The sequence below is a fragment of the Etheostoma cragini genome, chromosome 4 (assembly GCF_013103735.1).
Source record: "Etheostoma cragini isolate CJK2018 chromosome 4, CSU_Ecrag_1.0, whole genome shotgun sequence".
Taxonomy (NCBI): domain Eukaryota; kingdom Metazoa; phylum Chordata; class Actinopteri; order Perciformes; family Percidae; genus Etheostoma; species Etheostoma cragini.
Genome location: NC_048410.1, coordinates 26,681,686 through 26,696,106, shown reverse-complemented (window position 1 = coordinate 26,696,106; position 14,421 = coordinate 26,681,686). Strand labels below are relative to the sequence as shown.

The window sequence follows — 14,421 nt, the reverse complement described above, 5'->3', positions numbered from 1 at the left end:
TTGTATAAACTAAGTGAATTCTGTTATGTTAAAACAAGCTCCAGATGCCATTCCCAGAGGTCTACGAGGATGGGGATCCAAGAAAGACAACATGGAGATCACCTGGGAGGTAAGACATGTGCAGGGCAGGAAATAACAACTTGGAATATTCCTGCTGAATTCAGTGCATGTTATGCCATTCATTGTAAATAATGGCAAATAATGCATTTCGTCTTTATCATGGTCATGGACTGTGACAATAAAATCAAGTAGCCTGAAGAAAGACATTTTTATATTTTTTAAGTGGGAAGATCAGGTGTTGTCCCTTGGTTCATTGGGTGTTTAGTACATATCATGTGTTCTTTTAAAAAAAGCAAACACAGTATTAAGAAAAAAAGACTGTCAGTCAGTCAGCATTTATTTTGTTTTCTCCAGCCTCTCCTTGATCTGGAGAGAAATGGCCCAAACCTGCACTACAACGTGTGGTGGCGGCGGAAGGATTTGGGAGAAGAGTGGAGTAATGTGACCACGGTGGGGTCCAAACATGTTGTCCACAACACAGAAACCTATGTGCCTTATGAGATTAAGATCCAGGCCAGGAATGAGTTTGGACAAGGACCTGAGTCTAATACGGTCATTGGATACTCTGGAGAGGACAGTAAGTAGACACACTGGATATCAGTTTGTGAAAAGTCAATACTAACTAACTTTTTGGAGTAAAGGTGGTAGATATGTTGTGTGGCTGATACAATGTCATCGAGGAATCTTTGCACTTTGATTTAAAAGCCATCTGTCACAGTTCAAGGCATTGTGGACTCAAATGCAGAGAACAGGTTATACAACAGGTGAAACACATCAGGGCGGGGCAGAACAATCAGACAGGAGGGAAAACACAAGAAGTAAAACTAGACAGGACAAGGGGCAAAAACCCGAGATGTCAGAATTGTTAGGAAACAGAACATACACTTACTGGAAAACACAAGACAGGAAATACAACTAGACAAGACAAGGGAGTAGTTTCACAAACTAGGACATGAAACAGTAAACAGAACAGATACCAGGGAACAGACAACAACAAAATAATCCCGCAAACAAAAACCCACAGTACAGAAACAAACAATAGAGACAATAGGGAAATACAGGAAGCAGAAATACACACACCCACAACACAATCAGTGCAATTGACTGCAAAGCTACAAGAGCACCAGTGAGGGAAACTGTTAGTATTCCTGCATAAACTGAAGTGAACCTTTTACGCATACTGTGTTCCTTTCCGTGTGTTTAGAGCCCACCGACGCCCCCTCTGACCTGCGGGTGTCAAAAGTTGACAGCACCAAGGCGAACATACACTGGAAGCCCGTGGACCTGAGCTCTGTCTCTGGAGAGTTCAAGGAGTACAGAGTGAGTGTATTTTGTTATGGTAATGAACCTAAAAATAGACCCTTTTTCTTAGTTTCTAACAATTTATACTGGTGTAATCCCACCCTCCTTGATTGAACTTTGATCTAATAACGCCTTTCCTCCCCCTTCTACCTCCCAGTTGTACTACTGGCGCGAGTTCAGTCTGGTTCCGAATCTGGTGGTAAGTAAGGAGAAGAAGACCAAGGGTTTCTACAGCATCATGGCCGAGCCGTCTGGCATCCTGGGCGACCTGGTGCCCTACTCTAAATACAAGATGTTCATGGTTGTGGCCAACAACCTCTATGAGGGCCCCCCCAGCAACACAGTGGAAATCACCACCAAGGAGGGAGGTGAGGAGTAGGCCATCGCAGCTAAACAAAAGATATCACACCAACAGAGGCTCCAGTTTGTGGGGGTACTGCTTGCTGCTACCTTTGTCATGTCGTTACTGAAGCCAGAAAATCTAAAAGGCTAGGAGCCTGTCAATCAAACAAAATTTATTTTACATTTATTTTGAACGAAACTACAGGACACACTTTAAATGGGGCAATTCTTTCTACAGCCAACAGAGAATAAAAGACAGCAGTTTGTACACAACATGCATTCCTATTCCATATTCCCACAGGACAAATTACATCAAGGTTATAATAAAACAAAGGGTAACAGGGACAAATGAGCTCTTCAATCTCTTCGTCTTACACCTCGGTACAATGTATCTGGCCAGACGGCAGAAGCCTGTATTCACAGACAATGGGTGACTACGGTTACATTTGCTTTTGAGATCATAATGTCTAGAAAAAGCATTAACCAAACATGTTGAGAGATAATTTGACACCACTGGATGTCTATGGAGCTAGAGTAGATTGGACAGCGTTAGTTTCTCATCTCTCTCCTGACCCGGGTTGTTTTCTCTAATCATGCATTTTGTGTGTGTTTTTGTAGTTCCCGATGCTCCAAAGTTCTTCCGCATTAACCGGAGAAGTTTTGACACCCTCCACCTACAATGGGGCAAACCTCTGGAGCCCAACGGCATTCTGATTGGATACCAGCTCAAGTACCAAACAGGTGAGCTGCTTTGATTCTTCAAACAAGTATCCACACATACTGTACATATAAGGTTTCCATCCTTTGGACTTCTAACCTTACTTAGGGATGATTTGCTAAACAGTATAACCTTTATGAGGTTATATCTCTCGCATTGACCGTGAGAGTCACACAATCAACACTTTTACGCAAAACACCATTTGGATTTTGATGCACGTGTATTTCTGCTGTTACGGTACCGGTACTTGGAAATGACCACCATATACAATTTAAAGTAGTTTCACTAAAATTACTCAAAGGGAAAGTCAGCTCAAATGATATTATAGAGATAGACATTTTGCAGCTCTTATGTTTACTTGTGTCTGGCTCTTTGCTCTGTCAGTCCGCCATTTCCTCTTTCTTTGATCCTCCTACAATGCTTTCCTAGCTTTTAATTACATTCAGTTTAAATCAATTTTATTTATAGTATCAAATCATAACAGGAGTTATCTAAGGACAGACTTTACCGATATGTTAGGTCTAGACCACACACCATAATTTGCAAAGACCCAACAATTCCAGTAATTCTCCTAAGAGGTAGCATTTAGTGTGACATTGGCGAGGAAAATCTTCATTTTAGGGAGAAACCTCGGACAGACCTTCGGCTCTTGGTAGGCGGAGTCTGACAGGGTGTGATGAACATTGGCGATAATGGTCTCAATAAAAGATAATGGAACTCTGACTAGAAATAGTAGTTGTAGTAGTTCATGGCAAGCAGGGCACTGCAGGGCATTACAGGAGCTTAGCAGCACCTGACGCAGCAGTAACGTTCAGTTAAGGTAAAATAAGCTAATTAAAAACTGCATAGTTCCCTTTTAAAGGGGAAGTCCGCTCAAATTGCATAAAAACACGCATACTTTTCTCATATTTGAGATGACATAAATGGCTCTCTTTGGAAATAATCATTCTCGACTACTGCAGTGATTTTGAAGGGGAGAGCATCTACAGAGAAGAAAAAAATGAAAAAGGATTTTTTTCTAATGTGGCCCATTCTTTGTTGATCTTGAATGCTTTACAAACCCCAAAGCAATAATAATAATACATTTTATTTATAATGCACTTTTCCTCAATAGATCTCAAAGTGCTACAGCTAAAAAAGAGAAAAATAAAACAAAAAAGAAAGAAGAACATAAAGCTATTCTTAGAAGAGAGGATAAAAAACATCTAAAGAGGACCAAAAGCTTTGCTAAAAAGAAATGTTTTAAGGCATTTTTTAAAACACTCAGTGGATTGAGGTGCCTTCAAGGTGTCAGGGGGGGCATTCCACAGACGTGGGGCAGCAGCACAAAATGCCCTATCTCCCATTGTCCTGAGTCTGGTTCTGGGAATGTGGAGGAGGTTTGAGTGGGTGGAGCGAAGGGAGCGGGTTCTGTGGTTTGATAAGTTCTTTGAGGCAAGGGGGCGCATGTCCATGGGTGCATTGATGTGTGAGGAGGGAAACCTTGAACTCAATCCTGGTGGAGATGGTAAGCCAGTGTAGTGAGTGGAGAAAGGGGGTAATGTGCTCATGTTTCCGCACTCTCATCAGGATCCTAGCTGCAGAGTTTTGAATGTACTGAAGCCTCTGCAGACTCTTTCTAGAGATCCCAACGAGAAGTGCGTTGCAATAGTCCAGTCTGTAGGAGACAAAGGCATAAACCAGCTTTTCGGCGTCCGGGAGGGAAAGAATAGGTCGGAGTTTGGAGATGTTACGGAGGTGGTAGAAATAGGTCTTGCATAGGTGATTTATATGGGCTTCAAAAGTGAGTTGGGAGTCCATTTTTACACCAAGATTACTAACTGTTGATGAGAGCGGGATGTTAGTACTGGAAAAGGTGATGCTGGTTATGGATGATTATTTGGTCTGATGAGGAGTTCCAACCAGGATGGCTTTGGTTTTGGAGCTATTGAGTTGAAGAAAGCTTTGCTCCATCCATACCTTTATCTCCTCCAGACAAGTGGTGAGTTTTGATGGGGATGACTGTGAGGGTGGGGTGTCAGCTGTGACATTTACATAGAGCTGTATGTCATCAGCATAGCAGTGGAAAGAAATGTTGTGGCAGCTGATGATTTGGCCAAGGGGGATAAGGTAGAGGATGAAGAGGATGGGGCCAAGGACTGACCCCTGGTAAGCAAGTAAGTGCTGTGACTAACATTACTCTTCTGAAGTGGTTTAGGAGAGGGAAATCCAGTTGGTTACGCTGGTTACGCTAATACACTGGTAGACTAGCATGACACCAATGTATTCATATAATAATCAATCCAGGCTAACGTGAATGACAGTGACTGCATGTTGCTTCCTCTAAATTTTAGGTTGTGGTCGACTAGCGGGGCCAGCTCGTTAGTTTGATAAATTGATCAGACCTGCATGATGATTTGGGAATAATTCTGATAGAAAACCAACCCATAAGTCTTTTTCTGTCATTCTTTTGTGTGTTTGCAGTCAATGGCTCCAGGGTGGGTCATCCCAAGTTGGAGACTTTCTCTCCTAATGTGACAGAGTTCACCCTGCGCCTGCCGGACCGATCTACCCGCTACAAGTTCTACCTGTCAGCGCTCACCCAGGTGGGAGCAGGGGAGGTCTTTGCTGAAGAGTCTCCACACTTTGCCAATGAAGGTGAGTGTTTCCATAGTTGACAACTTGTTTGTCAAAGAGTTGTTGAGTCAATCAGTGCATTCCAAAAAAACGTTACTCTTCAAGAGTGAAAATACATCTGGAACACTAAAACTCACCAAGACTTACAAAGCTTCACCTAACTTGTTATTTTGATCAAATTCCATTAAAAACACACTGTTGAGTAACATATCCGTAGAGCTACAGTGTCCAGGGGTCTCATTTATAAAACTGTGCCCGGGATCCTCACTAAAAGTGTACGTATACCCCCAGAAGGCAAAGATGGCGTACGCCAAAAAAGATTCAGATTTACAATATAAAACTGTGCATACGCACATCTGTAAGCAATGTTCCCTTTTTAAATATCACAGATTACCCACAAGTGTGCATACCTGAATCAGCCCCTTATCACGCTCTGTAGACGTCCATTTTTAACCATAAATAGTCAATGCAAAGGACCTCATGAATGCTGATGTATGTTAATGACCTTGGCCGTTGTTCTTTCATTATGCCGTACAATGTAGGAAAAACCTATAATCTATATACAGTACCTATAACTTAAAATCTATATACATATACCTATGTTTACAATACTGTCCTAAATGGCAGACATTACGGCACTTAGGGACAGCTTTGATACCAGATCTATGTAATAAGACTTAACGGATCTAAATATTATATATATTAGTGATGAAGTAGCATTATATGTGATGTGAACAAAAAAACGCTTAGCTGTCTGCCCTTTTCCTCTGGGTAGTGAGACAGCACAGATAAAATACTATGAACAGATTTTAATTTAAGATTTGAGTTGGTTTTTGAAAGGTGGTTGTGGAACAATAATCACGCACGAATAACCCTGCTGGATGAGAAGGTGTGAAAAAATGTGACTTAGACATTAGATAAAATAAAATAGATACTTAAACTTAAAATACTACAAGTAATCCTTATTGCACCATCTGCGTCGTCAATTCCTGTTGTTTAAAATTTGCGTTTGTTTTCCTTTGCGTGGAAAGTGGCGTTCGCACATTTTCAGCCCCGTTTGTGCATACGCCATGTTTATAAATGAGACCCCAGCTGTTTTACAAAACTACTGCACCTTTTGTAAAAATTAAGCTAAATATATGTGAGCCATTTTTAAAGCCACAGACAGGGTAGGGTAGTCAGAAAGAGCTGAGAGACATTAAAAAATAATATGGATCTTATGCTATATAATGTATCAAACACACTTATTCTTATTCTAATCATATTTCATTAAACCGATACAGGTTTTTAGAAGTTTAACAGGATCATTTGTCCCTGACACACAGTGGTTCTAGTATTGTTTCCGTGTGTGTGTGTGTGTGTGTGTGTGTGTGTGTGTGTGTGTGTGTGTGTGTGTGTGTGTGTGTGTGTGTGTGTGTGTGTGTGCGCACATGTCTGTGCGTGCGAGAGAGAGAGAGACAGAGACACAGAAAGTGAGTGAGGTTATAGCCCCTTAGTAAACACAGGCCTCTTTGTTAGTGTATCAGATGGAGAAATAACTGGTCTTTCTCTAAGGGATGACATTATCCAACACCACCAACATTGTGTGACACACACACAAACACACACACACAAACACACAGCTGGATCAGAAGATGATCAGAATCCACCAGTGACTTTCTAGCCACTCATGTATACATCCAAGCTACAGCAATACGGTGATATTTGACAGTCATGAATAAAAGTTTACATCTGACAGGATGTTTTGAAGCCGTCCAGTGGTAACAAGCCCTTATTCTATTCAAACATGTGTCTTAAATTTTTTTTTTCATTCCAAAATACAATGTTGGAAAATTCACAATATGTCACTGAGCAATTTTCATACTTTCTTCATCAGTAGAAGTTTGTCAGTGGCAGATAACTGTAAACCCAAACACATTGCATGGTATGCCATAAGAGATAAATGAGATTATCTGTTGATGCGACCTTCCAGCTGCTGTCGTGCTTGTTGTCCCTCTCTGTCTTTCTCACAGCTTTCCCTCTCTCCTGTCTCCACTTGTCTTTTTGTTGGCAGAAAACTTTACTGACTCTACAGGTCTAGGTAATGGGGAATGAGAAGCGCAAGCGTGCCTGTCGCCTTTCCCCCCCACGCCCATCCTCCATATCTATCTCTCTATCTGTTATCTTAACACTAAGCAGCAGTGCAGTCCACCTTCATTGTATTGTCCACTGAAGTGCAACTCTACCACCCCCTGCTGCTCACTCTGGTATGCAACAGAGGAAGTTGCTATATTAGTGTTTACCCCATTGGGGAAAACATAGATTTACCACATGTTCTTATATTTTACATAATCAGTAAATATTCGTTACAAGAACATACAGTATGTACAATTCTCGTATGGTACCACACAGGAAGCTATCCATGGCTAGCAGGTTAGCAGAGTCTAGGCTTTCACATGGGCTTTTTCAATGCCCCATTTTTTTATGTTGACAATAATAGCTTGAAGGAATAATCCAAGTTCTGCTACGACTATACAATCATCCTTTCCCTCAGTTATCATGGAGATTGATCTGTTGACATGCAAGCTCATTATATACAGTATATATACTGGTTGTGTGTGTGTGTGTGTATATATGTATACACACACAGACTGTATTTCCATTCCATTCCATTTCAACAGAGCAAACTCAGAGAAAAAAGCTGGACCTTTAGTTGGTTTGTCCAACTATCATTTCAAATTCATGATTGCACTTTCATGCTTATAAAAGCTACAGCAACACTGCAAACAGATTTAAAGTTATTGTAGAGGGTAATACAAATCATAGTTATTTCTGTAATAGATCATGCAATTAATATTGTTTCCCATTTCGATTAGTTTAAACTCATCTTAAAATGTCAAAAAATTATAATAATTTACCCCACCCACGAAGACTGTTTTTCTTAGTCTGTCTAAGCAACTGTAAAACCCACATCAAAAATGAAATGAAATAGACCAAAGGTTGAAAGCTCAAAGTGAAAACAGGCCACGCTGTGTTTCTGCTACTGGACTGAACTGCTGTCTACGCTTCTTTTCTCATCTTTCCATCTTTCCTCTGTGTGTTAAGCTGCTGTGTGCTGTCAGGGATTGAAGAAGCCCACTCAACATGCTCAGGTCAACATTGGCTTTGGAAACAGTTTAGTTTCCTCTGTGATTCACACATTTAATGAGTGAAATATAACGAACCAATTTGGCATTATATTCTCGATTGTCCTAATGATCAGGACAAACAGCCTGATAGCTGCTGTACAATCCTCCAAGTCATTTGTATTTATGTTGACGTTTCACGTCTGATTTTTGAACCAATCCCTGATAGCGCACCATTACAATGCAGTCTCACAGCATCACTGCCTCTTCCTGTCTGCCATGAGACGCAAGTAAACCTTGTGTAGCAACAAATGGGTTTTGATCCGTTTTTCAGTCATTGTCATCGGATACGATGTGGTGATGACTGCTGTTTTGGGAGTGTGTGTGGGATAGGAGGAGATGCATGTCCTTGCTTCAAGACGGGGGGAATCATTTTGACGAATGGTGCGACTGGATGAGTGTTCAGGATGACAAACGAATAAAATTCCAGCAGCAGTTGGCTTGCGCATTCACTCACTGGCTTGATCATCTTGCTTCTTGGCTTTTTCAAAAGTCATGCCACTCTAGCAGCTTTATCCATTGCTTCTGTTCACCTGGTCAGCTGTACATACAATACTGGAGATTACAGGTAAGGTGGCTTGAAGCTTTGGGCTTAGCTGGCCCACCTCACTGGGCTGCAATGGCTCTTGAACACGCTGATGTTTCCATCATCTCGTCTTTCTCTTGCACGGTGGTTTGAGGGGCATGCTTGGCATCCAGCCTGGTGATACAAGCATGCTGGCTGGGGTTTGGAAATGTTTTGGGGTGGGGGTATTAGTAGTGGTACCCTTAACTGGAGATGACCTCAATGTTAAGGTACAGTAGGAGCGAGCAACATCTTAAGTGGAAAAGAATGTGCTTGTTCCCAACCTGATCGGGGTCGGACCCCCACAAGAGGGCACCATAGTGTCACAAAAGTAAAAAATGAAGAAAACAAAACATAACACCAGGCCTGGGTGTTTTTCTTTAAGTTAAATCTGGTTCTATCTAATCAAACAATGTGTGAACAACCCTAAGAACCTGAGTTAATTGCCAGCTTTTGAGTACCTGATCACCGTTCCATACACTGTATTACTGACACATGTTGGTCCGTCCTCAAAATGTATTGGGGTCTGACCCCCACCAACTTCTGCCACAGCTACTCTGATATTTATAGCACTACCTCCAAATAGCCTACATATGTTTGACATAAATACTCGGAAACAGATAAACAGCTTACGGGTAATGGCTTAGTATCAAGAAAACAAAATGAGGCAGTAACAACAACTGTAAAGAGACACTGGATGAAATGTGACATAACATGTGATACGTTGTTTTTTTCCCCATCAGTTGTGTGTGTGTGAAAGAGTTGTCTGTACATGCAGGGTTAAAAATTAGTACCATCTACTAGCCAAAGGGTGTTAAAAACCTGATGGGGTTGGGACTGTAGATTTGCTTCACACACCAGCCAAAAAAACAATGGTAATATATTAGGTGGCTGGTCAAATTTTAACATTCTCTAGCCATTTGGCTGGTGGACAACAAAGTTGATTTCAAACACTGTACCCAGGGTTGAAAGGGGTCTGTAAATAGATCCTTATTAGGATTACTGGGAAAATTATTTTACATTTCCATAAAATTGGGGAGACTTTCGGAAGACTGATTTGAGAAAAGAAGGGTCAAAATGGAAGCAGAGGTTGAGATATACTTTAATGCTAAATTGATCCTGCGTATCCCATAATGCAACATACGTGTGACCCATGTATTCCAAGCTCCCCTAAGCCCCAGTTTGTAACACAGGCGTTGGTATACGTTTCAACTCTTGATGTCCAAGTCAAGGTAACCCCATCATCCCTACCGAGATAAACCCTGCTGACATCATGAGGGGTTATCAATTCCCACAACGAGTAAATGGTCCTCCATTTACTGTAATGGAACCAGATTCAGAAAACTATGTCTGTCAAGACAGAAAATTGTCTTAGACGTGGCCTCATAATAACGTGTGAAAACAACCATAAACACATACATGCATCGAGCTGCCAGATTTTTGCCTAATAGCGCCCCACACTCTGGAAAACTGAAATATTACATGTTGGTGTTGTGTCTTGGCACAAGGTTTTATCATAATAATTACCCAGAATCACCCAGTGGGGTGCTGTTTTAAATGACTGAATGAATAAAAATGTGGTTACCAGTTTCTGGTTCTCACAACCTTATATAAATACAGTATTTGAATTGCCCTTCAAAGGAACCCAGCATGAGAGGCTTGTTGTAATATCAGCATCCGTCCTCTTGGTGGCAGTGGAATCTAAGTCTTGCAGGAACAACAATGAAGTGTGTGTGGAGATGAATGCTTATCATGACTCAGTGATGCGTGTGCTCTGCGCAATGATACATGCTGCTCGTGAGCTTTCAGCTCGGGGCTTCATTGACTCTCCTGTGTGTGTCACTGTGTGTCTACCTGTGTGATGCTCTGCTGCCATGTCTTTAACCCTCTGCTCTCTCCCATCCATTCCCTTGTAGTCGAGCTTACAGATGCCTCCCTGGCTTCAGCTTTCTCTCCTACTCCTCCTCCTCTTGCTCCTCTTCCTCCTACTACCGTTGCTCCTACAACAATTAGTACCTCAACTTCTACGACTTCTACTACAGCTTCTACTACTACTACTACTACTACTACTACCACCACCACTACAACTGAGGCTACCACTATCGGCACACCTCCTCAGCTGGTCACCATCAGGCAAAGTGATCAGAATGATTTGGGTACATGCTGTTGTCCCATTGTGGTTTTTACGGGAATTTCTTGTGTTATCATAAATGGCACTCATGGCCTTCTCCCACCTGACAATACAGGAAACCACATCAGGGCTGCATTCCAATAAGCTGTGATGTACCTACTGTACACAAAGTGGGGAATTACTTCAGAATATTGGAATGTAGCTGGCAACTATCCTCCTGGTCAGGAAGTGAGAATCCAAACTTTTTTTTAATTCATTGGATGTTGATAACTGTAAAGTTCTTGGACACGTTAGAGTGATGAGGGTTGTGATATTGGCCAGGCCTGCCGTCAGGAAAGGATCATAGGGTACAAATGACCCCGGCTCAAGGCCCAGAGGGGCCCATGAAAAAGTACTGGTATGGGGCTGGAGTGGTTTTAAAGAGTGAAAATTGTATTCCCCTGTCCATAATTCCTGACGGCAGGCCTGATATTTGCAGTGTTTAAGTCTTAGGGTTAATTAGTTGACTCTAAATCAGAAGTAAGCATTGAAACTAGGTGTTTCATGAATTGAAAAGTCCTCAGTTTACTTCTGGTTTTGAGCAGACCATGATCTGGATTGATCCCAATCAAAACGACCATTCTTGTATGAAGACTTTCTTAGTGCTAGAACCATGCATAGGTCTAAACGGAGCCCTGTGTATGGTTGTTAACTGCAATCTCTGCCCCCTGCCCCTGGCCTTTAACCCTTTAACCCTGACTGTAGGGGCCAGTGGGCGGGAGATCTGGAATCTGACGGTGGAGCCTAACAGTAACTACGCTAACGTCAGCTGGAGACACAACTTCCAGGCCGGCAGCAGCGAGTTTGTGCTAGAGCTCACACTGGACAGTAAGACACCAGACCAAGGAGGTATTGAAACCAAAAGCCAGATCTGAACGTGATTAAACAGCCGGAGTAGGAAGAAGATAATAAATAAAAAGAGCAGGCGCATACAAGGCAATATAATTGAGAGATCAGACAAAACTGAACTAAAATTTCTGCCACCAAGTGGCAAAAAAAAAAACTTTAATAACACAGCTTTGAAAGAGCTGATATTTTATAATTTCACTTCAAAAACAAAGATTTTAACCTTAACTTAAGCTGGAAATGGATAAATGACTGTGAAAGACACTTTGACCTACAACAGCACTCGGCCCCACCCTGTAAATACTGTTCTGTTCATCTTTATTTACACACATGTATCGCTAGATTGAAATGTAGTTTTCTGAATGTAATGCAATCCAGTTAGCAGTAGAATTTGACCACGATTAGAGTTGTCCTTGTCACACTGATTTCCCCAGCAACTTTAATGGAGAGCTCTTTTAGGAAACCTAAAAGGATGAGGCTAGAGCATAAAGGGCAAACGGCATAAAAGAAGGGCAAGAAAACCTCAGGACAAAAAAAGGGATCTTGGTTTTGGTAAACAACTAGAGAAAAAACTGTGCCATCACAGTTTAAAAAAAAATGGAAGATATATCTCCCTCACTGGAGATAACCTTTAGCAGCAGCTGCTCCGGTGGCCTGTTATTTTAAAATCACCCTTTTTATTGAGGGTGATATTTGAGGTCCGCTGTCTGAATTTGTTAAAAAGCAGAAGGCAAACCATACAACAGTCTGTGTTTCTGTGTTTCTTTCTCTCTTGTACTCCTTCTCTCTCTATATATGTTGAAAATGTTGATCATCATCATGTCACTATTACCTTCCTGTGCAGTGCACCACATCATGATGGTTTCTTCTCATCACTCTGCCTGGCTTTGAATGGCTCTTGTTGGACCAGCACTGTGAATGGGCTGTGCAGCTTGCTTTGTCTGAAATGCTGTACTGTCAAATTATCACTTTTTTTGGTCATCCATGCTTCCATGATCACTTGCTTTTGCTTTGGATTGGTTGATAAGCACTCTTGAAGTCTGCTTTCATAAAACCCTTCACATTTCATTTTCTGGAGTCCCAGTGCTGGTTGTGATTGGACAGCCCAGTGATTATAGGCCCTCTGTTATGTCTTTACCAATTCAACAGTCTGGGATCTTTGATCAAGAAGGGAAGGGAGGATGTATTTTTAATGTACTTAGGCAGTGGCTTTAATTCTTAATGATGTCTGAATGGGAACAGACAGAGAAAGGGAGAGAGGGAGGGGATGATGAGGCTGATCTAATGGTCCCCCGCCACCCCCACCCCCACCCCCACCCATCCCCTGCTCTCCAAGGTCAGATGTGAAAGCTTTGACTCAAAGTGAAGAGTGGCAAGGAGCCCCAGACACTCCCCATCCCCCTTCTGTCTTCATATATGTTCATATATACACAGCAACATATTTTTATTCTAATCTTGATATTTTCAAATAACTGCTTGCATTTAATCCAAGTGTAACCAAAGTTGTTTGCACCAGACTTGACTATGAGGCAGTTGTTTCACATGATGAACGTATAAAATTGCTATGGCCACATTGTAGTACTGTCGTATACATCGTTGAATAATTTTTGTGTCCATAATGCATGATTTGCATTTCAAAGCATACAGTATGCTAATCATAGAATTCAGGATATTTTGTAAAAATGATCACATAGTGGCCCCAGCATTTATTTACCTCAACTCCATAGATATTTGAAAAGGGTTGGATATCCAAGACATTTCACATATTTTTTTATCTCCCATTTAATAAATATATTTTACATATTTTGGTAGACTCCTCCCTGTTTTCTGATCTGCTGTGTTTTAATTCGCTGCTAATGCCAATTGAACACTTCCTCCACATCAATTTTCTGAACCTATATTTCACATTGAAATACTTCCAGCAGCTCAAATAATCCCTCATTTTTTATTATAGATATGTAGCATGTGTTGAGTTTTGCTGACAGTAGCTTAACAACAATCCCAACAGTGACCAAGGGCAAGCGAGTGGATGAAAACGGCATTGATACTGAAAAGAGAAAGTGAGAGCAGCATGGTGTTAAGTGTAACACTGATGAAATTAGTGCTGTGGAAATGTACATTATTCTCAGTGTTTTATACCCTGGCCTTAGTTAAGAAGTGATCCTGTCCTCCTTGTACATGAATACAGAGAAATGCATTCGATCCTCAGGCAATAGCATTCTTGAAAAATAAAGTAGTGCTGCTGAACATACGGAGGTGGACTGTCACATTGGTTACCTCCTAGTTTACGGATCACGATAATTGCTGAGTTTACGTTTTTTCTTCTGTTGAACCATCACCAAACCACAGCTGAACAGTACTCAGGTTATTTTTACAAGTTATTGATGTTTAAATGGAATTTTATCAGGATATAGATGGAATCAGCAAACAGACACAGCGGAATTGACGCCATATTAATAATTTTAACCAATTGCATTTCTGCTCTTTTCTCAAAATATTGTGAAAATGTGTCAGATATGCACATTTGTGTTGGACACATAAGGTACAGCACATACTGCAGAGTGTACAGTGGGTACGGAAAGTATTCAGACCCCTTTAAATTTTTCACTCTTTGTTTCATTGCAGCCATTTTCCAAAA

At 41.3% G+C, this 14,421-nt stretch overlaps 1 protein-coding gene across 25 annotated transcripts in view; it reads left to right on the top strand.

The window, feature by feature from the left end:
* nfasca (neurofascin homolog (chicken) a) overlaps positions 1 to 14,421 on the top strand; it is a 149,132-nt gene that overhangs the window by 113,300 nt on the left and 21,411 nt on the right. For 11 of the 25 annotated variants that reach the window (XM_034868216.1, XM_034868228.1, XM_034868226.1 and 8 more), the window contains 9 exons: positions 39 to 109; positions 415 to 637; positions 1,265 to 1,380; positions 1,520 to 1,730; positions 2,323 to 2,445; positions 4,886 to 5,059; positions 7,092 to 7,118; positions 10,684 to 10,923; positions 11,643 to 11,786. In XM_034868216.1, the coding sequence (XP_034724107.1) occupies positions 39 to 109; positions 415 to 637; positions 1,265 to 1,380; positions 1,520 to 1,730; positions 2,323 to 2,445; positions 4,886 to 5,059; positions 7,092 to 7,118; positions 10,684 to 10,923; positions 11,643 to 11,786 (1,329 nt within the window). The remainder of the gene's footprint in view (positions 1 to 38; positions 110 to 414; positions 638 to 1,264; positions 1,381 to 1,519; positions 1,731 to 2,322; positions 2,446 to 4,885; positions 5,060 to 7,091; positions 7,119 to 10,683; positions 10,924 to 11,642; positions 11,787 to 14,421) is intronic. The other 14 variants (XM_034868238.1, XM_034868237.1, XM_034868236.1 and 11 more) reach the window with 9 other exon arrangements.